Source organism: Pipistrellus hanaki, assembly GCF_964339955.1.
Source record: "Pipistrellus hanaki genome assembly, chromosome: 2".
NCBI lineage: Eukaryota > Metazoa > Chordata > Mammalia > Chiroptera > Vespertilionidae > Pipistrellus > Pipistrellus hanaki.
In genome coordinates this window covers 15885394-15912682 of record NC_140504.1, presented here as the reverse complement: position 1 = coordinate 15912682, position 27289 = coordinate 15885394, and the positions used below count along the sequence as shown (strand labels likewise).

At 36.0% G+C, this 27289-nt stretch overlaps 1 protein-coding gene across 1 annotated transcript; it reads right to left on the bottom strand.

Moving 5' to 3' along the window:
- Positions 1-6155: 6155 nt before the first annotated feature.
- Positions 6156-25496, bottom strand: AADAC (arylacetamide deacetylase). Its single transcript, XM_084873880.1, has 5 exons — positions 25226-25496; positions 21947-22169; positions 16084-16153; positions 14404-14575; positions 6156-9768 (listed from the first exon to the last, which is right to left on the bottom strand). The coding sequence occupies exons 1-5, from the start codon at positions 25361-25363 to the stop codon at positions 9172-9174; spliced, it is 1200 nt and encodes a 399-aa protein (XP_084730006.1). The 5' UTR covers positions 25364-25496; the 3' UTR covers positions 6156-9171.
- Between the last annotated feature and the right edge of the window lie 1793 nt (positions 25497-27289).

The window sequence follows — 27289 nt, the reverse complement described above, 5'->3', positions numbered from 1 at the left end:
GCAACCAATGTACATGCCCTTGCCCGGAATCGAACCTGAGCCAAACCGGTTTTGGCAACATACCAGATTTTCATGTGGCAAGTATCAACAGGTAGATTTGCTGATAAAAGTGCAAGTTCCAGTGCGTGCTTTGTAACACAAATCACTCTCCCCAGGCAGGTTCTATTAAATCTGCCGACAAGATTGCATCGTTAGTCACTGGACAAATATTTGTGGAACAGCTACTGGGAGAAGAGTCTATTCATTTTCAGAATTCAGAAAATATAGTAGAGCACATTGCCCTTAGAGGAGAGGAAAGAAAAAGAATTCAAACATGGGTGTTTTTTTTTTTACATATTTTTACTGATATGTCTTTATTTTCCTTATATCTTTAATAAAAGCCAAATAATCAAATGCCATTGATTATCTTAAGAGCTATGTAGTGAATGGAGTCATTTGGAATGAATCATGGAAAACTTTGCTGCAAAGGTAACTTTGAATCAAGTCTTAGAAATATTAATTGTTTGATAGACTGGAAAAGGACAAAGGACCTTGCAAAATAAAAAGCATGGAAATAAAAATTTGTAAGTCCAATTTTTAAAGTGCATTTCTCAGCTTAATATATAACTTCTTGCTCTTTCGAAAATCCATCCTGGTTAATCTGTATATAACCTCTATTCACATGATGTTGAGTAACTCCACTGAATCATATCAAAATGGAAATGTTTTAGGTGTATTATTAAGCTAATTTTGCTGACTTTAATGTGAGGTGTGTGTGTGTGTGTGTGTGTGTGTGTGTGTGTGTGTGTGTGTAACTATTCTTTCAAGAGACACAGGGAAAATAATTTAGATATCCACCTTTTTCTGTATTTACAAGAGAATTTCTGCATGGAGAGTAGATGGTATAAACGTAAAAATTTCAGTCACAGCAGTACTGGCCCTGAGAGAATACAAACTTAATGCTGTGCCTTACTAGAACTCTCTTGTTACATGCTCTTAGAGAGCCACACACTTTAAGTAACTGTGACCTGAATCCAACTGAAGGTTCTTCTGTAACTTATGATCCATGGGGCTTGTTTTAACCTATTGTATACAGACATATGGACTCATCGGTGCGCTGCACCAGCACAGCCAAGGGTCCAGCAAGCCAGAGGGAGGGCTGGCGAAGGATGAAGAAAAGTCAGACAAAGATAATAAGCTGGATCTAGGTGGATCTTCTGTGCCTGTCTGAGGCCACAGAACAGATACAGACTGCAAGCTGAGCCTTTATTTTACAGTCAGAGGTAAACAAGGTAATCTACAATGTCCTTTCACTTGTTTTGGCAGCACTTGTTGCACCTCCCACAGCCCATTAGCTACCCAGGAAAGATCTAGAGAGTGTCACAAGATCAAGCTTAATTATGCTAAGAGGACTGTGCCCTTTAAACTGGGACTTCTTTTGGCTTTGCCAACATATCAGTCCGAGGCTTAACCCTATAACCGCTCCCTACACATTGGTACTATTTGGAGAGCTGCTTTTCGATTCCTAATTACCACAGCCAATAATTTACCAGACCCCGGCACTTTTTAATATTTATAAATGTATTTTCCTCCTCAGGAAATGACTCAATGAACTTCTTGTCTACCTGGTAATTAGCTCAGAATTAGCTAGATGGTAGATAGATGATAGATAGATGATAGATAGATAGATAGATAGATAGATAGATAGATGATAGATAAAAATATAGATAGATATAGAAAAATACAATATATAGTTTTTGCTTTATAATTTGATTATAGGGAGAAGGTATTGGATAGAAATAAATGGCAGTTTAAGGCCCATGGGAAAATGTCACATTTTTTTCTATTCTTTCACTCATTTATTTTTGCCTTGTTCAACACAGTTCATATATATAGTCACAGTAATAAATAGAAGAGAAATGTATGCATTAAATAACTTACAATTTTATTTCTCAGTTATACTTCAATAAAGCTGTGGGGGAAAAGACTATTTTATAAACTGTAACATTTTCAATATAAATGCTGCCTCTCCCACAGGGCAGAAAGTTTTGTTGCTGCTGCTGAGTTTGGTTCCTTGTGGAGCTGCGGTGAGTTCTCCCCAGTGCCCTCCTCTCCTGCTCATAAAAGTGTTCCTTTCTAAGAGAGGCAGAGGAGGAAGGTGCTGATGTGCTTCTGTCACTCTTCTTCGGCAGCCGCTCTTCTCCCCAGATTACACCATAGAGATTCTTCCCCATAGTGTGTGTGTGTGCTCGCATTTTAAAAATATTGCAGTTTTGAGCAGGTTGTCTTTTTGATGCGTTTCACTGTGTGAGCTGGAAGCCCTAGTGAATTCTGTCTAACCAACCTCTACCTTTCATTTACATAGTCCCAAGAAGAAAGAAAGAAATTCAAAAGCTCTAAGAAGAAAGAATGCTAGGATCAGTGGACTTCAGCTGGGATTGTAGCAGGTTGCACTCTGGCATTCATCACTTTGAGGCCAGTTCAATTCCAATGTAATCAAAAGTTTGCCGTGTGCTAGAAATCGAGAATCTGGAGTTCTGAAAAAGACCAATGTAAAGAAAGCGAAGCCCGTCCTCTGTTCAATCACAGCCTATGTAATGAGGTGATTATTATTTAAAAACCAGAATAAGGCTGCATTATGCTTCTCATTTAATAGATATTATCATTGAAACTTAACTGTATGATTCACTACTTGTATGATCAACAGGAAATTTCTTATATTATTCTTGATGCAATAATTTCATTTATAATAAAGGCATATTAACTCATAATGAATGGTGTCATTTGAATTTAACTACTAGGTTTCCAATAAATGGTAATGTTGTAATTGCTATTCTTAACACTGTATACTCTAATATTATTAACATGACAGTGAGAAAGAACACTATATTTATGCCCAGATGGATCTGACTTAGTCCATTACCCATTTAAAAAAATATCTACTCCTTTGCCGAAACCGGTTTGGCTCAGTGGATAGAGCATCAGCCTGGGAACTGAAATGTCTCAGGTTCACTTCCAGTCAAGGGCATGTATCTTGGTTGCAGGCATATCCCCAGTAGGGGGTGTGCAGGAGGCAGCTGATTGATGTTACTTTCTCATTGATGTTTCTAACTCTCTATCCTTCTCTCTTCCTCTCTGTAAAAAATCAATAAAATATATTTTAAAATAAATAAATAAATAAAAAATATCTACTCCTTGGTGTTGCCTAAGCTGCTGGATTGAGCTATGAAGAGCAGCAATTTAATGCACAAGCCTAAGAACTACTCCTGCAAACCGGGTGGCCTTGTAGAAAAGGCCAAGATTGTGCAGTGCAGTGAGTGGAGTTGAATAAAGGCATAGTGCCCATGGGAACCAAAACTCCCTGCTCCTTGATTGCGGATGGATTATTAGTCCATTAAAAATGGATAAAAGGCACCAGGTCTTCTAAGTGGAAGTTTATGAATTAAAGACATAAAGCTTTTGCACAAATATGAAAACAATTCTGTTGATCCTTCCTCCTTCCCCACCCCGCTGTCCACCTGGATCACACTGCTCCTTTTAGTGCACATTACATAAGATTATGCAAGATGCACTTCCATCCAAGAATGAATTGATTGGAAAGTCTTCCTCCTCACCCGTGAGCAAAGGTGGAGTGCAGAGAAGCATGTTGCCTAGGGGAAAGAATGTTCCCTTTACAAGGATCTGTGTACTAGAGAACAAATGAGGACTAAAAATAAAGACATGCCAAGCCTTCCCACACTACACTGTAAGAAAACTGACATAAAAGTTTGTTGGTAAATCAAATTCTCAACTTTTTTTATTTTTATTTTTTTCTGAATTTAGTCTCACTTAGATTCACAGAAACTTTCACCCAGGCAGGGCATATGTGGCTTCCCATGTTGCAGGTATGAATAAGTTCCCAAAATGTTTGGCATTTAGAATTTAAATTACATCTAAAACCTAGGATTCTATTTTCTGTGAACCAATGAAGTGTTAATATTTTAATGTTTCCAATCGCAAATTAAAGCTTTTCTCACATGCTTAGCAAAGGTTGCAATTTGAGAGTATATGATTCTCACCGAGTTCATCTCAGCATTTTAATGAATACCAAAGGATTCAGAAATCTGCTCACAACCTTGAAATATTGTGGCTATTGTAAAACAAAAAAATCTCACACGATCCCTAGCCAGTTTGGCTCAGGGGATAGAGTGTCAGCCTGCGGACTGAAGGGTTCCAGGTTTGATTTCAGTCAAGGGCACATGCCCAGATTGTGGGCTTAATCCCCAGTAGGAGGCATGCAGACGGCAGTTGATCAATGATTCTCTCTCATAATTGATGTTTCTATCTCTCTCTCCCTCTCCTTTCTTCCCTGAAATCAATAAAGATATATTTTAAAAAGAATCTCACACGAGAGAAACCAGTATGAAAGCGGTTGCATTTCCTCCTCTAAATCTCCTCACCCCACCTAGGAAAACTGTCTTGACTCCAACTAACCTATCAAATGGATCCTCATTGGTTGTTGACTGTCCAAAGGAATTTAAAGTGATATTTATTGCAGCAGAAAGTCACAAGGCCAACACTGAACAAAAATCATAACTCATGCCCATAAGCCTTTAGATATATGCCAATTGTTAATATTGCAATACACTGCCTCCGTCTGGCAGGGTCACCGGTTGTATGATGGGAAGCAGGAGAAAACTGTGGGCTAGGAAGTGAAGAGTTGGCTACACATCCTTCATGGGCTCGCCCAAATGGCTATAAATCAGGCAGGAAGCACAAACAATCCTGGGGAGCCTCTTCCCCTAGTCAGGAGTTTCAGCTGCCATGCAGCAACCTCTGAGTGCCAAGACTTTGCATGCTTGCAACAAGGCTGAAGAAAGAGCCGATATCATCACCTAGCTTTGGAATTTCCTCAGTCTGGCAAGCTCCGTGGCTTAGAAAACACTCCAAGTGCAATGGGGTTTATGATATGAGCTTACATCTTGGCCTCTCTGAAGAGAGCACGTGGATAGGCTGGGCCCTGACCTAGGCACCCATACGTTTACAGGTATATTTCTATTAAAGTCCAAGTCATGTATTAACTCCCATATCTGTTTTTCTCGACTAATGGAGACTTCACACTGAGAACTTGTTGCATGGCTATCTGTCCAATCCCAAACTCAGAGGCTGATGCATAATAGCCTTTCAGTTAATTTGTTCAATAATATTTTCCTTAACTGTAAGGGAATTATAATGCCTTTCTTACAGTCAGATAAATTAAACCTCTTTTTAAATGTTTGCTTTCTTTTTAGTATCTCTTTTTAAAAATGTATTGATTTAAAAGAGACAGGGAAAGGGGGAGAGAGAGGGAGAAATATTATCTTGTTGTTTCACTCATTTATGCATTCATTGGTGCACTCTTAAAAAATATATTTTATTCATTTTTTTACAGAGAGGAAGGGAGAGGGATAGAGAATTAGAAACATTGATGAGAGAGAAACATCAATTAGCTGCCTCCTGCACATCCCTTGCTGGAGATGTGCCTGCAACCAAGGTACATACCCTTGACCAGAATCGAACCCAGGACCTCTCAGTCTACAGGCTGACGCTCTATCCACTGAGCCAAACCAGTCAGGCATTGGTTGACTCTTGTATTTGCCCTGACTGGAGATTGAAACCACAACCTTGGTGTATCAGGACGACACTCCAACTAACTGAACCATTTGGCCAGGGCTTAGTATCTCTTTTAACAAGGAGTTGTAACTACACATATAATAATGCATGCAGTAAAATATATACCAGGATATTTCTTATATGTATTTAATGTATTTTCCTATCCAAAGATAACTAATTTATTTGAAGCTCCCATAAAGCTTCCAAAAATGATCACATAGTATTTATAATTGGTTTTAAAATGAGTTAAAGTGAACTTTCTAAAAATTCCATACATAACAAAAACAACTTGTAATAGCTTACATCACTGCTTTTCATTAGAAATAGGTGAGCTCCAAATGCAAGCCACATATGTAATTTTAAATTTTCTAGCATAAACATCAATGAAGGCTAAAAGTAGCTTAAATTATAATATAAAATAAGATATTTTTGTACTAATTTTATCAATATAAAATAAGATATTTTTGTACTAATCCTTTATGAAATTATTATTGAAATAATACTCAAATTTTCATGAGCACACTGAAAAGTTTTCCAATAATAAATTAAGTACAAAACTAAATTTCCTTTATTATTCGCATCCATCCATATTGACAAATTGCTTCATCATTAACAAAATAATTCATTTGACTCTTAAGCAAAAACATATCAGTTTCAAAACTATATTTATCAAATGTAAGTAAATTTTAAAACTCTTGTGTCAACTCAATATAATTAACACAAAAATTAAAGGAGCAATAACTAAATTGAAGATGGCTCTAAATTTATCAATAGCCATGACATGTTCTCCAATATTTCTTGTTCTATTTGCAGCCAATTTATATAATTATTTCAGTTGTATGTTAACACCTTCTGTATATTGATTCCTGTTAGAAATGTGCACAAACCATTATCACTGATTCTGATAATAAAAAGTGTGTATTTCAATATAAAATTTGGCACCTGTCTAGGTAGGTCACAAGTAAGCTTTTCCTTACTTGGAGTTTCAGAGTTAGCTTATTCATATGAGAAACAAGTTACACTGTTGTTTTTTATACAACATAATAGTACATTTGGCAAACATTCCTTTCGTTTCAAGAAAACCTTAAAGTGAATGAATAGTATAATAAATCTTTGTAAAACTCTCTAATGACTCAACAACAAGCATTTTTTAAAGACCACAAGAGGATTAAAATCATTATATTTTATTTATTTCAATAGATTCACAAACTGGCAAAGGTTCATAACATTTCCACATATATACTAAAAATTTAGAAAAGATTATTCATGGTACTTTTCACAGCTATTTTCAGAAAGCTGAGCCAAACCCTTTCTGTTGATACCACACAGGGGATTGAAGCAGTAGGAAAAAGTGGTCTTTTGCTTAAAAATTCCATGAAGTCTTGAATGTTGCCTAACACAGCCAGCTAGAGCACTTTCTGTGATGATAATTTTTTTATGACTAGTTAAAATTATTTATTGATGGATATAGAATATTCAAACATACCCATGTTATGAGTTCAGTATTTTTGGTCACAAGTAGACATGTGTGTATGTGTGTGTGTGTGTGTGTGTGTGTGTGCCCATGAATTTGGAGTATTTTTTAGAAAAAACATACCCAGAGTATTAATTGATAGATCTCATATCACACAAGTTATCTAAAACTAAAAGGGCTAGCGCTTTTCCAAATTTTTAATTAACTGATCTTTGCTATTATTACAAATATTTTGCATCCTATATATAATTATTTGTATACTACATATAATTGTTTTAAATCCTACAAATAATTTAAAATATTTCACTTTTCTGAACAATTATTTTAGCCTTTATTTAATCATTTTCTAACAAACACCATAATATATATGCCCTATGTAAAACTACATATATATTTATGTGTATATGTAGTTTTATCACTATCTATTACGACCTCTTTATCTAAAAATAATTTTCTTTTTTGTGTCAGAATCCAAACTCTAATTGGACAAAGTTATAAACTCAGATCACATTAAAAATAATTTATAAATTATGCATAAGCTACTATGCCTATTCATGTTATCCACTTTATTATTTTCACAATTTGTTTTATACAACAGACAAGTAGCATATTGTTTTTCTCTGCTACAGAAAAATCTCAGATGCCACTTGCTATAAAGTTTTTAATACACTTTCTTCCAGTCTTGTCTTTTTGTAGCTATTTCAGGAACTGCGTTGGCTTATGCATCTCTGCTTGACTGCATTAGTCTTATACATTCATTTTAGGCATTAAAATGTGTTCAACTTATTTTTTTCAAACTAGAAAAAGGACTGAATTGTAAATAAAATGATTAACTATTTCAATGTAATTTCCAATTAAGATTTACAAAAATACCACAAAGCTCCTGCTTTCTTCATGAAATTTTCAAATACGCACATTACAGTGCTACGTCAGTGTTCAAGAAATCATTTTCACTAAGTCAGCTTGTTGACAGTGCGTAGATTGTGTTTTTTGTGTGATATTAGAAATAGTCCACACAGCTGACACTACAATATAATGCTAGCTTACATGATGCAACAATTCAAGTAAAATGTAGTCCTATCTAAAAAAATAAAATTTATAGAAGTTTTAAAATTTAGGTTTTTATATTTAGATCAATAAGTCATTTTGAGTTAATTTTTTTTCTATAATGTGAAGTAAGTCAAGATCAGGGTTAAGGGTATTTTATATGAATATTCAAATGTTTAATCACCATTTAAAATATATATAATACTTTTGGAATGGGATTAGATTGGCAATCTTATCTCAACAATTGACTCTAAATATTTGAATTGGTTTCTGGATTCTATTGTATTATCTATTTGCTTATCTGTATTGAAATGCCATACTATCTTGACTGGTAGCTTTATATTGCTTTGCAATCTATAAATCCTCCAATTTGTTTCCTCAAAACAAAATAATGTTTTTATATCAATTTTATTTCCATACATATTTTGTAATAAACATTGCATTTTCTTTAAAACAGACATTACCCATTTCTTATAGCTGTAATTTACAGCCTTAGTTTTTTGATTGTCTAATAGTATTATTGTTAAGAAAATGTTTTAAACAAACACATCTGGCTTGTAAAATACCAGAAATGGATTTAATGCCTTGAAAAAACCTTGAAGGCACTAACTAATATGACCTCTGTGCCAACTGTTTTTTTCAAAGTATTTGTTTCAATATAATGCCATCTATTACTATAAAATCCACTTCTTAATATGAGCCAGCCTATTTCTGTTCTAGGATACCAAAATTAATACCAGTGATCTCTTAGGCACTTTAGTAGCAAGAAAAAAAATATTTAAGAATGTAGACATTTTCTAAGATAACAGGTGTGAGTACACAAAACTTAGAATAAGAAGTGGAGAATCTACTCAGTAAAAAAGCAAACAAAAAACAAACAAAACAAAAAAAATCCCAAAACAACAAAAAATCACAATGGTTCAGAGGACCTTAGAAAGGTCATGGGTGATAAAGAGAAATTTAAACATAATCTTTTGATTCTCACTGATGTTTTATATTTGAGGCTTACATATTTTTATAAACCACTGCTAAGATATTTACTATAGATTTTCACTTAGCCAACTCAGATACTGATTTTCTACTCTTTGTCCAATTTTAAATTCAGGAAGGGTAACTATTCCATGGAATCCATCCTCAACGTGGTTATGGGTCACCCTAACTCCAGCATCCCGAAGTCGGGTGACATACATGATTCCATCATCTCTTAAAACATCATATTGACAAGTGATCACATAGGTCAAGGGTAAGCTACGCAACTTGTTGTCATCAGCTAACAAGGGGGCTGCCCTCACATCTAGAAACCCTGAATACTTTCTAGCTAGCTCAGAAGGACCGTGAGTTGGATTGCTATAAAAGTGCCCTTTCTTAAAATTCTCTGGGAGCAAAGAACTCCAATTAACAAATTTGAAGAGGTAGCTTGATTCCACTGGTACATGTTGATTGACGAGCATGGCTTTTTCAAGTGATCTATCTGTGGTAATGTATTCACTCCAAAACCTCACCATGATTGATCTGGGCAGAGTTGAAAAATGTGCGTTTTCCCGATAAGATGGTAAATCCATATCAAGACTTTGGAGGGCAGGATAAATTAAAGACTGGATCTTGAGTTTGATCTTGACATCTGGATCATCTATGAGCTGAAAATTATTTAAATAAGTTGTTGAAATAATAATTTTCACTAATATTATATGTACATTTTTATTTATGAAGCTATGATAAATTCAAAATTTCAAAAAGATAGCCAGAAATAAGAAATATATTTCAAAGAAATTGCCAATTTTTAATATTATACCTAAGATTCAGTATCTACACTTAAATACTATAAATATAAACAAAACAATTTGTATTACTCTCCTCCTGGGTAGGGAAAAAGACAAATATATGATTAATCAGTCATAAATATCATGTTTCTCTAAATAAAACTGAAGAGTGTAGATATTTTCCCCATTCTCTTGCATATTTTATGTTTATTTTGGATTTATTTCTTCTTAAGTGTTTGAAGCAAATTGCCAGTGAAGTTTCTTACTAGAACTATATTTTTATTACTTATGTAATTTATTTTGTGATTATAAGATGACAGGTTTTCATTTCTTATTGTTTCTGTTTTGCATGATATATTTTTATTTGTTAATTCAATTAAAATATTAAGTGTTTTAATTTTAAAGTTGTTCAAATATTGCTTTCGAGAATTGCAATGTGCATTCTTCACATCAAAAACTATTTCTTTTCTATGTCAAAGGGTCTGAAGAGTTGTCCCTTTCTCAATCTTGACATTTGTACCTAACTTTTGTTTTTCCTCATTTGTCTTTTCAGAGAATTAAAACTCTATTATTCCTTTCAATTAATTAACTTTTTGCTTTTTGTTATATTTACTCTGAGCTTATTTGAATACCACAATTTCTTTTCTTGTCATTATCTTCGTTTTATTGACTTTATTTCTTAAGTCAAATGCTTATTTCTTTCTTCCTTATTTTCTAACATGTTTTTGAGAAAGTACAGTTTTCTATAAATATAGTTCTAAATGCAGAGAACATATAGATGCATTCTTTTAAATTCCTGACCCATAGGTTTTTAGTCTATTTTTTAAAATTTCCAAATTTTCATAGAAGCATATTTTACTTGTCTTTTTCTTGTTGATTTCCCACATTATTTCATTGTAGTAAAAGCCCAAATGTTGCACAATCTAAATTTTGTGACTTTTTTTTAAAACTTTCTGTCTTATTTTATTTTTTTACATTTTTTAATTAAATTATTATCTGTGTACATATTTTAACATTGCCCCCCCTCCCATACAAACCCTCCCTCTCCAGAGTTTTGTGTCCATTGGTTGTACTTATATGCATGTATACAAGTTCTTCGGTTGATCTATTATCTCCCCCAGATCTTGCTACCCTCCCTGCTGTAATTTGACAGTCTTCTTGTGTGACTTTTTTTGAGACTGGCTTTTTTATGGCCTAGAACTTGGTTGACTTTTAAAATGTACTTGCTTATTTGCCTGTTCCCTTGAATGAAATATATTGATTATTATTACATTCCTCTATATACTTATTATTTTTGCCCATTGTTCTCTTCATTGCTACAAGTAGTACTATTAAACCCTTTGTTGTGGTCATAAACTTGTGTTTTCTTCTGTCATTCTTTTATGTATTTAATGCCATGTTATTAAAACCATGTAGATTTCGTTTTATTTTCTTGGTTATTATTTTCTATAATGATGTGATCTTATTTATCTAGCAAGTCTTTTAAATATTATTCCAGTGTGTACATTTTCCATCCATTTGCTTTCAAATTTTATGCTTATTTTTTAATCTTACAATCTTAATACTACAGCAAGATCATGTAAAACACAAATGGTTAAATTACTAAAATCATTAGTTATGACTTACCCCTTATTTTGTGCATCTTCTTTTTCTTTTTCTCTATTTTTTGCATTCTTTCTGGTTGGTTGATCTTTCAATTATTCTATTTTTCCCCCCTGTAGCTTTTTATGTTATACCCTGTTTTTATTCTTTAATTGATTACCCTAAACATTAAAATGTGTATTCTTAACTTCTTATAGACTAACGAGCTTGTTAAAAGCCAATTCTAAGTCTTTATTTTTTCTTAGATGATAAAAAATATCTTATAAGATTTGAAATCTATCCTTTCCTTTAAATTATAGTTTTTTGTCATATTCTAATTTTGTATATCTTCTTCTTATTATTATTATTTTAAAATATTCAAGTTTATGAAGATTTACTCACATCTTACCACATTCTACCTCTTTGCTTCTTCCTGCATGTTAAAATTTCAGCTGCATTTTCATTTCATCTGAAACACTTAAAGTAGTCTTAGAGTGTTCCATTAATAGCAAGTTCTCTTAGTTTTAGCTTATCTGAATGTTACTTTTTCTCCTTTATTCTTTTTTTTTTTAATCTTTATTGTTGAGAATATTACAAATGTTTTTCTTTGTTCCCACATTGCCCCTATCCACCTGATTCCTTCCCTGCCCCAGGCCTTCACCACTCTATTGTCTGTATCCTTTGGAAATGCATATATGTATATGTATTTTTTAGTTCATCTCTTCCTGCCCTCCCTCCCCCAACCCCTTTCCCCCTGAGACTCATTAGTCTGTTCCTTGTTTCCATGACTCTGGTACTATTTCATTCATCAGTTCATTTTGTTCAATAAAGTCCCTGTTTATTTTGATTTTTAGATGCAATTGTTGATAGATAAGTATTTATTTTTCTCCTTCTTCTTCTTCTTCTTCTTTTTCTTCTTCTTCTTCTTCTTCTTCTTCTTCTTCTTCTTCTTCTCCTTCTTCTTCTTTCATCTCCTTCTCCTTCTCCTTCTCCTTCTCCTTCTCCTTCTCCTTCTCCTTCTCCTTCTCTTTCTCCTTTTTTTCTTTAAGAATACTAGTCAACATTTTATTTTATGTAATACTTGTTTGGTGTTAATAAGCTTCTTTAGCTTTTTCTTCTCTGTGAAGATCTTTATCTGACCTTCAATTCTAAATGATAGCTTTACTAGGTAGAGTAATCTTGATTGTAGGTCCTTGCTGTTCCTCACATTGAATATTTCTTGTTACTTCCTTCTGACCTGCAAAGTTTCTGTTGAGAAATCAGCTGACAGTCCTATGGGTGCTAGGTAACTAACTGTTTTTCTCTTGCTGCTTTTGAGATTACCTCTGTCTTTTGCCCTTGACACTTTAGTTACGATGTGTCTTGATGTGGGCCTCTTTGGGCTCATCTTGTTTGGTCTTCCTGGACTCATAAGTCTATTTCTTTTACTGGGTAGTGGGAGATTTCTGTCATTATTTCTTCAAATAGGTTTTAAATATCTTGCTCTCTCTCTCTTCTCCTTCTGGAACCCCCATAATGCAAATGTTGGAATGCTCAAAGTTGTCCCAGAGGCTCCTTACAGTATCTTCATATTTTTGGATTCTTTTTTTCCCCCTCCTGGTTGGGTGTTTTTGGCTTCCTCATATTCCAAATCACTGATTTGATTCTTGGAATCCTCTATTCTGCTGTTGAATTTATGTAAATTATTCTTTATTTCAGTTACTGAATACTTAATTTTGACTAGTTCTTTTTCATGTCTTTGAAATTCTCACTAAGATCCTTGAAATTCCCACAAAGTCCCGTGAAGCTTTTATTAAGATCATTGAGAATCCATATAACTATTATTTCAAACTCTCTATCTTATAGTTTGTTTGCTTCCATTTAGTTTATTTTTATGAATATTTCTTCTGTTCTTTCATTTGTGATGTTTCTTTGTCTCTTTATTTTTGCTGCTTCCTTATGTTTCTATGTATTAGGTAGAGCTTCTATGTTTCCTGGAATTGGTAGAGTGGTCTTGTGTGGTAGATGTCCTGTAGGGCCCAGTGGCTCAGCCACCCAAGTCATCTGAGCTGGGCACTCTAGGTGCACCCTTGTGTAGGCTGTGTGTACATAGTTTTTGGTATCTTTTTTCTTGTTGAAGACAAGATGATTCTAAAACTACAAGTAGCCAACATTTATATACTTTAAAATGTGTATTAAAATAAACAATAAAAATGATAGCAAGGTTTGTTTTATAGCACAATAAGTTTATGTGTAATATCTATTATTAGAATTAAATTGTAAACATTTATTTGTAAATACATTAGATTTTTTTTTTACTCTACAGGAACATTGCTTCCAAGCCATCAGTGCCAAGTTAATGTCTTAGGTTAATTAAACCAGTATCCAAAGCAATTTTACTCATAATCTATTAGACTAATTATAATTAATTATTTCCATATTAAGTCAATAGTTAATAGGTGTCCGATTTTAGCTAAATGTCATAAAAACAGTGTATTAATTGATATATGAAAAGTATAGTTCCTTCTGAAAATGAAGAATATTTGTGAACCTGCTAACTTTTTTGTCCATAGGCAACTTTATTATTCTGATAACAGTTTTCATCTATGTTTTAGCATACTCCACTAAAGAATATTGAAATAAGCATCAGATTAGTATCATTGATTGATTTCACAAATGCAATCCAGTAATATAACAAACACAGTGGTAATTACCTGACAATACCAATTAGGTTTAAACTAATGATCTAGAAAGAGGATTTTATAATGTTATTTTAATAAATATGGCAGGAGGTAGGAATAGAGGCACTAGATATATTAATGTTCTCTGACATGATTTCTATGTATATCTAATGTATTAATATAACATATTTGAGTTAATATTTTAATATTTGAAATAAATATATTTAAGTGTAATACATTTTTAAAAAGGAAGCAAATCTAAGCAACATACCTGTTGAGTCACTGCTGTAGCTAAATTTCCTCCAGCACTGTCTCCAGAAATACCAACTCTTTTGGGATCTACACCATAGCCTTTAAGAATATCTTGGCGTAAGAACCACTTTAATGCATTATACACATCTTCAAATTGATTTGGAAAGTGGTATTTAGGTGCTAGTCTATAGCTGTGGGTAGACAAAAAATGTACTTTAAGTCAATATTTATAATAAAAATATATATATGTGTGTGTGTGTGTGTGTGTGTGTGTGTGTGAGTACATACCCATTTGTGTGCATGCTATTGCCTCAAAATAAAAAGTAAAATTTTTCTTTAACAAATATATTTTGAATTGCAATGAATCCAAAGGCAGACTTAATTCTAATGATAATGCTGGATATGAAAAATTTCACAAATGTCATTTTTGCATGAGTAATGGCCTGAATGCAAAACTTGGATTGAGTTTAAGAAAAAAAAAAATCCCAGATGATAACTAACTAAACTCCTAGAATGTTATTTTATTTGTAATCATTATACTTTATTACTAACCAATATATATTAAACAAATCTTAGAAATTATTTTATGCCAACTTAATCTCATGATCAAGTTGCCATGCATCATTACTATTTTTTTTTCATTTTCTATTATTGATTATTGGTCTAGAATGCTTTTTAGAATAGACTATGCCTGTATTCCCATGTTATTTAGTAACTACTTGCTTTTGATGAAGGATTATACCATAAAATATACTATACTGCCCTAACAGGTTTGGCTCAGTGGATAGCGTGCCAGCCTGTGGACTCAAGGGTCCCAGGTTCGATTCCACTCAGGGCATATATCTTGGTTGTGGGCAAATCCACAATAAGGGTTGTGCAGGAGGCAGCTGGTTGATGTTTCTCTCTCATCAATGTTTCTAACTCTCTATCCTTCTCCCTTCTTCTCTGTAAAAAAATCAATAAAACATATTTAAATATATATACTATATTAATTGCTTTAAACATACTTTATTATTATTTGATTTTCAAAATAACTCTATGACATAGGAAATATTATATGATTCCCAGTTTACATATGAGAAAATGGAGTTAAAATGAGATTTAACTGTCACAGTCATTCAGTAAATTCTAGAACCAAATTTTGAGCTTGATTCTCTGGCTCTGAAGCCCTCTTTATTCATTCTTCTAACTAAAAGTAGGTGGGAAACCCAACAAAGTTCATTTGTCAATAAAATTTAATATTTTAATTTTATTCTAACACTTCCTTTTAAAAATTATATTTTATTGATTTTTTACAGAGAGGAGATTGAGTTAGAAACATTGATGAAAGGGAAACATCAACCAGCTGCCTCCTGCACACCCTCTACTGGGGATGTGCCCACAACCAAGATTTATGCCCTTGACTGGAATCAAACCTGGAACCCTTGAGTCTGCAGGCCGATGCTCTATCCACTGAGCCAAACCAGTTAGGGCTCTAACAATTTCTTGACATCCTGTTTTTGATCCCCACTTGACCCAATTCTACAAATCTGTTCTCTGTCTCTTTTCTGGTCATGCCCAAGCTCACTTTCTCTGTTTTCACCCTCTGATTTTCATTTGAAACACACCTGGCATAACCAGGGAATCATTAGAACATCTGAAAACATCTCACTATATAAGGCACCTGGCCCAAACCCAAACCAACCAACAGTGCTCTTACTTGGTTGAAATGACAACAGCATCAAGTCTATCAGCTGTTCGTCTTGACAATCTATCATAATAATAAGAAGCTGAAATAAAAGAAAAGACAACCAGAGACTGATAAATTGATGGACATTTTTCCCCCCAGCAAAAAGTCTACTATGACATCTCATTCTTCATGAAAATGTTTTGGAAAAATATTTCTAATATTTCATCACAGCTACAGAGCATGAATTCTCTTGCCCAGTGATCCTGTTACATGTACATTATCAGTTTTTTTTTTGCTCTTTTCCACATTCTACACTGTATAATTTAAGCAATTTCACTTTTTTTCAAGATTAATCTGTGCTTTTTTCAATCAGCAGTTGTTAAGTGTTAAAAGAATAAATATACCTCCCGACTTTCAGGAAATCACAGCCTACTGTAGACAGGAGCTGGGAAGATCAAGCATATATATCGGGTCTAGTAATAATTAATGTCGTTTTTAACATTCGTTTAAAATCTTGCTTGGCGTTGACTTGTATTGACATAACCTTCAAACACGTGGTATCTACAGAACGTGTGAAGTGCAATTAATAGGTTTTGCTTGAAAAAGTTTGTGTTTGGTTTGGTTTTTGTTGCAAAACTAGGGCTAAGAAGATGGCGGATGAAGAGCATATTCGGCACTGCTTGCTTTACGAGTTCCAATTAGGAAGAAAAGCAAGTGAGGCTGCAAAAAACATCTGTAGTGCTCTTGGTCAAGATGCAGTTAGCGCCAGAAAATGCCAGCATTGGTTTGAGAAATTTCGCGAGGGAAATTTTTCGTTAGATGACAAGAGTGGTCGAGGCCGTGTGTCCAATTTTGATCAAGAAGCTCTTCAAGCTCTTTTGGTGCAAAATCCTCAAATTACCCAACAAGAGCTTGCGACAACTTTAAATTGTTCACAAAAAACAATTTCCAATCAATTGCGTGCACTTGGCAAAGTCCAAAAGTTTGGAAAATGGGTTCCTCATGAGTTGACCGACAACAACCGTAATCAAAGAGTCACAATTTGCAGTTCGCTCCTCTCTGGTCAAAACCATTTGCCATTTTTAGAGCAAATTGTTACTGGAGATGAAAAATGGGTGCTGTATGTTAATTTGAAAAGGCGGTCTCAATGGTTGGACAAAAATGAGGCTCCGCAGCCCACGCCAAAACCTGACTTGCATGCGAAAAAAGTGATGTTGTGTGTTTGGTGGAATTTTAAAGGAATTCTTCATTATGAACTTTTACCATCTAACCAAACCATTACAAGTGCAGTGTATAGTGCCCAATTGGAAAGGTTAGCCCAAGCTTTAAGAGAAAAAGAACCCGCGCTGATTAATCGGAAGGGCGTAATTCTTCACCACGATAACGCATGACCGCATACTGCAAGAATCACTGCTGAAAAACTGCGCCAGTTGGAATGGGAAGTTCTCCCTCAACCTGCATATTCTCCTGATATTGCCCCTTCCGATTACCATTTGTTTTGTTCTTTGCAAAACTTTCTTCTTGGAAAAAAATTTAATAATGAAGAATGCCTCAAAAATGCATTCACCGAATTTTTTGCATCAAAATCACAAGAATTTTACAACAGAGGGATTAAAATGCTTCCTGAGCATTGGGCACAAGTAGTAGAAAACAACGGCAACTATATTGTTGATTAAATTTTGTTGTATTGTTTAAATAAATTCGATTTAAAAAAGGTATTAGAAAACGACATTAATTATTACTAGACCTAATACTAAAAGGAATATAATAGTTGCTTTAATGGAGGGGTAGAGACAGTGCTCTGTGGAATAGTATTTGCTTTCATCAAAATTGCCAGAGCATGTTAAAGAAGAGTAAAAGGAAATAGGGAGAGCTGAGACCCGATTTTGGCATTCATATTTCCTAGGTAGATGAGAAGACATGTGTTTTCTTGGGTTATTTTGGCCATGTATATGGATCGAGTGGGGAGGAGTCACACATGTTTGCTATTGTGCTTGGAAAAATGCTTCCTTTGGCACTTAAGAAGTGTTTAAGAAAATAAAATAGGATTTTCCAGTAACAAAAGGAGGGAGAGATCATAAAGTACTGATGAGAAATAATAGCATATAAAGTTGTCACAAAATGTACATCCTGTGGACCATAAAAAGAGTAGACATTCTCTTATGATGTTGCCAAAATTGGGTGCTGAATATTCTTTTTTTTTAAAAAAAATATATTTTATTATTTTTTTTACAGAAAGGAAGGGAGAGAGATAAAGAGTTAGAAACATTGATGAGAGAGAAACATTGATCAGCTGCCTTCTGCACAGCTCCTACTGGGGATATATCTGCAACCAAGGTACATGTCCTTGACCAGAACCGAACCTGGGACCTTTCAGTCTCCAGGCCGATCTTCTATCCACTGAACCAAACTGGTCAGGGCAGGTGCTGAATATTCTTAAAATATAAAAGACACACCAAATTTTGAACTTTTGTTTAACATTTACTATACAAAGTCATGCTTGTATTTTGGATTAGGACACACATTTTTATAGGTTTTTTAAAAAATATATATATTGAAAGAGAAAGCATCAGGCAAATACTATTTTGCTTCAGAGATAATTCTTATTTAGTTTTTTTTCCCCTTTGTAAGCATGCTCCTCCTCTTTTTTGTTTTGTTGTTATTAATCCTCACCTGAGGATATTTTCCAATTGACTTTTAGGGAGAGTAGAAAAGAGGGAGAAAAACAGAGAGAAACATTGATGTGAGAGAACACAACAACTGGTTGCCTCCTGCATGCACCCTCACCAGGCCACAGGCTGGTAGGAGCCTGTAACCAAGGTACAGGCCCTTAGGAATCAAGCCCAGGCTTCTTTGGTCCACAGGCCTATGCTCTATCCACTGAGCAAAATCAGCTAGAAAAACCTATATTGTTGTAGAAATATAGGAACTACATAAATAAATTAAAATGTGCATTTTAATTTTTGTTTACTCTTTAGGGAAACATTGATGGAAAGATTTTTAAGAGATTGCTTTCGGCAGCAGGAACTCATGGAAACCAACTGAGGCATGGCATAGTGGCAGAGTCTGTTTTTTATTTTTATTTCTATTTTTTAAATTTAGTCTTAAAACATCACTTCATTGCCAGCTGATGACTTCACTGCTTGAATTTATACAAAATGTTAGGATCACACCCTTTACTGCTCCAATTTACATTTCTAATCTACATCAGTACTCATCAATACCTCTTTTTATTTCCCTCCTGAAAACAGAGAGAGAAAACATAACAGAGAAAATTATGTTACTCTCTGTGTGTGATATAAATACTCCCTTTTGTAAGGAGTCCAGTTCACTCCAACATCCTGTAGGTCAGGCAAACTTCATCCTGTCCTCCTGTGTCTCTTCCCACATTTCAACACACTTCTATTTACTGTTATCTTTTTCTTTTCTTTTTTGAAAATACATTTTTATTGATTTTTACAGAGAGGAAGGGGGAGGAATAGAGAGTTAGAAACATGGAGAGAGAAAGGCTGATCAGCTGCCTCCTGCCTGCCCCCTACTGGGGATTGAGCCTGTAACCAAGGTACATTTCCTTGACAAGAATTAAGCTGGGGACCCTTCGGTCTAGGCCCTTGCTCGATCTAGCCAAACCGGTTAGGGCTATTTATTGCTTTCTTTACCTTCAGCTTATAAACATGTTCATAGACCTTCCATATATAAATATAATATGTATTTAAACGTAAATATATAAGACTAGAGGCCCGGTGCATGAAATTCATGCATGGGGTAGGGTTGTTCCTCAGCCTGTCAGCCTGACCTGCACCCTCTCCAATCTTGGACCCCTCGAAGGATGTCTTATTGCCTGTTTACAGGGATCGGGCCTAAAATGGCAGTTGGATAGCCCTCTTGCAATCTGGGACTGCTGGCTCCTAACCCCTTACTTGCCTGCCTGCCTGCCTGCCTGATTGCCCCTGACCACTCTGCCTGCTGGCCTGCTTGCTCCCAAATGTCCCCCCCCCCCCCCCAGTCAGCCTAATCATCCCCAACTGACCCCCGTAGCAGTGTGCTCACCCCCAACTGCCTCCCCATTAGCCTGCTCACTCCCAACTGCCTCCCTGCTGGCCTGCTCACTCCAAACAACTCCCCCTTCTCCCCCCCCCCACACTGTCCTGATTACTTCCAACTGTCCCCCACTGAAGGCCTGCTCACCACCAACTGGCCCTCCTGCTGGTCTGCTTACCCCCAATGGCCCCACCTCCCGCCAGTCTGATTACCCACAACTGCCATCCAGTACTGGCCTGATCACCCACAACTACCCTCCACTCTTGGCCTTTAACCACCTCTACCTTGGCCCTACCACCATGGCTTTGTCCAGAAGAACATCCAGAAGGTCTCCTGGAAGGTATCCCAGTCTAATTAGCATATTACCCTTTATTAGTATAGATAGAGGCCTGGTGCACGGGTGGGGGCCAGCTAGTTTGCCCTGAAGGGTGTCTCAGATTAGGGTGGGGGTTCCCTTGGGGCATGGGCAGCTTGGATGAGGGGCCTTTGGTGGTTTTCAGGCTGGCCATACCCCCTTCAGGGTGGGGGTCCAAGCTGGGGGTGCCTGGCCAGCCTGGGTGAGGGGCTGATGGCTGTTTTCAAGTTGGCCAAGCCGCCCAGTGGGAACCCTACCCCATGGGAGTGTGGCTAGCCTGGGTAAGGAGCTGAGGCTGTTTTTAGGCTGGCCATGCCCCACGATGATCCAGGCTTCCAGCCTCTCCTTTTTTTCTTTCTTTCTTTTTTTTTTTTTTCAGTGCCTCCTAGAGCAGAGACCAGGGCCAGCTGGAAGCAGGCATTTGGGATTTATTTATCTTCTATAATTGAAAATTTGTAGCCTTGAGAGGAGGCCAAGGCCGGCCAGGGCAGGTGGGAAGTTTGGCTTCCTTTATCACTAGGGGAAACCCAAGCCTCCTGCTTGCTCCAGCTCCATGGCTGTCACCATCTTTGTTGAGCTAATTTGCATATTTACTCCTGATTGGCTGGTGGACATAGCAGAGTGATGATCAATTTTCATGTTTCTCTTTTATGAATGTAGATATAACATTTATATAAGATATAAAATTTATATTACATTTAATGAAATGATATATTTTAGATATATTTGTAGAAATATAGGAAGTATATAAGATAAAATGTGAATTTTAATTTTGGTTAAGCCTCATCCAAGCATATTTTTTTTTTTTTTTTACTGATTTTAGAGATAGGGGAAGAGGAAGAAAGAGAGAGAAAGAATAGAGAGAGGAAGAGAGGGAGAAATATTGATGTATGAGAGAAACATTGATTCCTTGCCTTTTATATGTACTACTATCAGGGGTCAAAGCCATAACCTAGGTATAAGCCCTGACAGGGAATTGAACAGGCAAACTTTCAGTGCATGAGAAGACCTTCCCAACAACTGAGCCACATTTGTCAGGGCTGTACATATATTTTACATAAAATGAAAATAAAGTACACTTAGTCAGCCCTATGCTTCTTTTCTATCTGAGACCTCATCTTTCCTAAACTTATTAAAAGTCTTCATCGCCGTCTTCATTTCCTCACTTCTCCTCCACACTTCAACTAATTTAATTTTGGTTTCCATTACAACATTCCATCATCTTTGCAATTAACAATCTTAATAATACATTTCTACGTTCACGAAAGTTTTTCTCCTTATCTGAGATTTGCTACAGCTTCGAATATTTATTTCCTTTGAGAAATGAATTCAAAATAATTTTTAAACTAACATAATTCCAACTAAAGAAATTTCAGACAGCTGAGGTATTCTGTTATCTGTGATAATGTTCACCAGATATGTCAGAGAAAACATGTTAATAAAATATATGCTCTATGATAAAAAAATAAAAATAAAAGTGCAACAAGGGGTACTTACTAGCACTTCCCAAACACCAACCGCCTCCATGAATATAAAATAAGCCCCTTCTTAGCGCCTCTGACTTGCGTTTTGGTATGTATACTCGGACAGGAACATTGCTGAAAGTTGTGTCCATCACAGTAACAGTTTCATCAGATGTGGGTGGGACATCTTGAAAGCTCATGAAAAACACTACAGTGCTCATGAAATGGTTGATTCCCAGGAGTTCACCAACCAGGGCCTAAAAGGAAAGAAAGAAAACAATACCATCCCAAGTTACAAACAGCAAGTGCCAGTGCTGTTTATGAACATAGAAGTATGCACTTATGCTCCCAGAATCCCTGTGTCTTGTTACCACAGCTGAATCTGAATGACACAGAATCTTTACCATAATAGTTGCCTCATATTAAAAAAAAAAAGATATTTAATGAATTCTTGAGATATTACAACTTGGAAGGATCTAGGCTTCACTTTATTATGAGCTTTGAAGTACATTTAAAATATATATTTAATTTCAGAGAGGAAGGGAAAGGGAGAGAGAGAGAAATATCAATGATAAGAGAGAATCATTGATCGGCTGTCTCCTGCATGCCCCACACTGGCGATCAGGCCAGTCACCTGGGCATGTGCTCTGACCAGGAATCAAACCTCCTGGTTCATAGGTTGACACTCAACCACTGAGTCACACCAGCCAGGCTGAAATCACATGTATGCTCCTTACTTCGAGTACACAGGTAAACAATGTACACTTTCTACTGTAAATAAACTCGGAGTCAAGCGGGAGGAATGGATACATAAGCAATTATGAAACCACATAGCTGCCCGTCTCAGAGACATGTACAAGAACTTTGGCAAAAGTTACTAGAGAGGTAAACTATCAATACTTGCCAGGTCATGAGACCTGAGGGAGAAGGTTTCAAACACTATGTGAACTCTGCTGTGAGTACAGAGAGGGAAGTTCCGGTGAACAAAGGAGAAAATCTCTTTCTAGGCCAGAGGAACAGGGACACTCCTATTACAATTAGAGAAATTCAGGTAATTTAGTAAAGCTACAAGTCAGGTCCGCACTGGGATGCATGAAGTAAACAGGGTCCCAGAAAGGGAGTGTGAGCCAATCATGAAAGACCTATCACGCTGGGTGGCCCAATATCAAAAAGATGATGCTTTCACTCCTAATTTCAAAACATGCAGACTATGGGATCAGGGTCCAGTAGAACGGTATTGTTTCCCCAAGCCAGGTGCATTTCCCAGCCCACTCATGATCTACCCAAGTTGATGTTCAAGTGCAAACAAATACATCTCCTTACTGTTGCCTGGCAGCTGTCCCAAAGGAACTGTAGAAGTTAAACTCACAGAAAAGCACACACCTTCCAGAAATGGCTGTCCTCATGTGCAATTACCATCAGAGGAGTAGAATTCATGAAGATGAGAGTGAAAGGCAAATGCTTAGTCTGCCTGACAAGCCTTAGGAGACTGGCTACTCCAGCTATTAAGACTGTTCTAGGTGTCGTTTCCACATTGTAGGTACCCTCCCCCCCACGCACACACCCACAGAGACAGCTCCACATGCTGACCAGGCCCCAGCATGGGGGTATCTTCTACCTGCTCCTCTCTGCAGTGGCAGAAGGGGTGGAGACTCCTACCCGCAGTGGACCATCATCTGCGCTCTTTATCTCTGCAGTATCACATTATGTTTCCCCATATTGCCCAGTGTGAGTTTTGCACAAGCACTCCAACCAGTTAACAGTGAGATTTTGAAGAAATCACATAAACATTAGGCTGATTTTAATTGTTAACACAGAAAGTTGAGATGCAGGTGATAGCATTTACTTAATTTTAGCAAATAAATTTAAAATTTCTACAACCTCTGACGTAGAGGAGATATCAATGTGTATCCCACAAAAGTAGGTTATGCCAATTAAGTTGGCCCTCTGGCTTTAAATAAAAGTTAAGTACAGATAATGCAAGACCATCTTTCAAAACATTTATTACTGGACTCAAGTCATTTATCTTGAAAGAATAAGACTGTTTCAAATATTTTTTAAATGACGGAGAATGGTACAAAGTTATGCAATTTAAGGACATAAATTTAGTTATGAAAACAAATTGCAATGTTGTATAAGAAAGTACAAAGTATGAAATTTTTAATGTAACTTTAGAATTGCACAAGTTTTTAGATTCTACTAGGAAGTTTGATTAACAGAAAACTGAAGACTAAAAGCCACCAGTGTGGCCTAAAACTATCACTCAGTGTCTCTGCAGTCTGAAATAAATAATTAAGGTTTTTAAAGTATCTTTGACTCTTTTTTTAGTGAAGTGTGGTGAATTAGAGAAGCAGATTAATATCTCAGACCAGCGTACTCTCTTTATACTGACTCTAAAATCCAAAAGCAATCGTTGATATAAGTTTGAAATATCGAATAATAAAGAGGGAAAATTTTGACCAACTCTGGAATTTATATGCCTCAGTGTGTGGACAAAATAGTTTTTCATACCTTAGTCATACAAAGATCTATCAGCTAAGGAAATAAATAGCTGATGATCACAGCTGAGAGATAGTGCCTATGTTACATACTGCACTGATTCAAAGCTACATTATATGCCAAAAGAGATTGTTCAAATACCTTAAAAAAGGGAGGGGTGAGGCAAGGAAAGAGATAAATAGCCAAGAGTTTTATTAGTCAGCCTAATTGTCCTTGAATTATTATAGGCAAATTGCTACCGAGAAGATTAAAGAAGATAATGAATGGTTTCATTTCTAGGTAATTAGCTTCACTCAGAAAGAACCATAGGTCTTTGAGGAGCAGCCATGGTGGACAGCTAGCCAGCCTAAGTCACCCCAGCAGCTCACCATGTAGTGGACATCACACATCTCCCTGGCCTTTACCAGTGACCTGCTTCCAAACATCTCAGTAAGAATTTATTTTCATGTCCGAATACAAAATCATTGCATAGCATTGTGTACTGCTCATTCCTACAATTTCTGTAGTTCATGCTTTAACATGCTTCCTCCTGGCTGTGTTCATGCCATGAAACTCACAAGAAGACTTTTTGTTTTTCTCAGCTGACACATTTTATCCTTTGATATTTAAAAATCAAAACTGCTTGGCCACTTCCTTCATTTTCATTCTGCTAGTGGCCAGCCTTAAAGGATAGTTAAATATAAAAAAAGATTTTAAAATCAGCAAACTTAAAGAGCAAAACGTCCAAGACAGTAGAAGTTGTTAAAAGTAATACAACGGGTATTTTCTCCTGATTAAACTGTTAGATATGGAGTCAATAAAATTCTATACTTACCACATTTGTTAAAGTTTTAAATATGAAGGTGAACCCAATTATTTTCCATGGCTCCTCAATATTATCTGGGAGAGGTGTATAGACATAATATGCCGTGAAAATGCCCACCAACAGGAGCAAAATAATCTTTCTTCCCATTCTGTTTCCCGTCTGCTCCTCTTGTGAGCATAGCAGATCCACTTTGAAATATTCAGAGACCGAACTTTCCTCACCAGGTTTGGACCTATCATAAAGTGTTACTTAACTTCCTGGACACAAACTCCACTGCTCCCTGTGTCGTTTGATTGGCTATTCAGAAATAAACAGTAGGAGGACAAAGATCACTGTAAACATACAGCACAAACTGCAAGTTTTGTCTTGTCCAACATCCTGACTGGGTGGCTAGGTAGTCAAGCAAACAGTTTCTTGCATATTATGAGGTGCAGAATACTTTGATTAATTGTTTTTTAAGGCCTGAGGAAAATTCCACAAACCCGGTATATGATTCCAATAACACATCTCAGACAGAAAAGAAACAAATCTTTGGAAAGTATTGAGAGCTTTTGCAAAGCAAGATGGATAGGATCACTTACATTTTATAGGATTATAACATTTGATTGTCTTGCTACAATTTTAAAATATATTTTATTGATTTTTTTAAAGAGAGGAAAAGAGAGGGGTAGAGAGTTAGAAACATCGATGAGAGAGAATCATCAATCAGCTGCCTCTTGCACACCCCCTACTGGGGTTGTGCCAGCAACCAAGGTACATGCCCTTGACCAGAATTGAACCCTAGACCTTTCAGTCCGCAGGCCGATACTCTATCCATTGAGCCAAACCGGTCTGGCTGTCTTGCTACAATTTTAAATGCCAGCAAGTAATACTAATTATGTTAAAATTATGCCACAATCATAAAGATAGCTAACCGTTTTTGAGCACTTAACTCTGTATCTGAGTCAGATTATCAAAACTTTTAAATTTTATTTAGTCCTCAGAAGTATTACTATCATGTGAGAGAGCAGTAAACAGACAGAGGAAAGTTCAGAAAGTTGCACAAGCTTATTCAGCATATGGAGTGAAGCCAGTTACACCCTCTGTGAGTCTCTTACACTGAAATCTCACTTGACCAGTTCATCAATTAGTCTCAGATCACAGATAAGCAAATCAGATGAAGATGAAGTAATTTGCTAAGATCATACAAAACCAAGAGGTAGGGTTGGAGACCCTGACTGTTCACTGAGTATCCATGTGCCCCTATAATTTTTAGATCCCTTCTCTAGCAGTTAAGTAAGGTTATGGGACCCCAGCAAGCCCAAGGGATCAGATATAAATTAATGTGTGTCATTTTCAGACAGTGTTACAGAGTTCCCGAACAATCAAACAATGCAGAAAGAGAGTTTGGAGAGACTTAGTTTATTCATCGCGTGATGGGCTTAGAGAAAATGATTTCAAATTCTAAGCAAAGCTACAAGCAGAACTTCCCTTTTTATGAAAGAGCCAGCCCTATGTGCATTTAGTGGTTATCTCGGCCTTGAAAACAATACAATTCTATCCAATTAAAAATTGCACCTGGCATAGCGTTAAGATTATGGGCATATCTAGTCTCTGGCCTACAAGGTCAGACAGCTAAGTTTATTATCATCATTCTTCAAACAGGCTAAAGCAGACTAGAAAGCAACATTTTATCTAAGAATAAAAGCAGAAAATTCCAAACAGCAGTTTGTTACAAATAGGGGTTTCCTTCTCAACAGAAGTGGTTAGAATCCAAGGAACCTGGAAACTATCTTTGGAATTGGTGGCATCACAAATGATAGGAATTGAACAGGCAAACTTTCGGTGCATGGGGGGTGATGCTCACCCAACTGAGCCACACTGGCCAGGGCAGTCTAGGCTACATTAAAAGATAGTTTTGCTGAATATATTATTTTAGTTGTCCTTTTCTCAAATCCTTTAACTATGTCATTCGGTCACCTTCTAGCTTGTCTAGTTCCTGAGAATTTTGCTCTTCCGTGAAGTTTTGTATCTCTGTATATACTGTATTGTTTTTCTCCGAGGCTTCTTTCAAGAATTGATTTTCAGCAATTT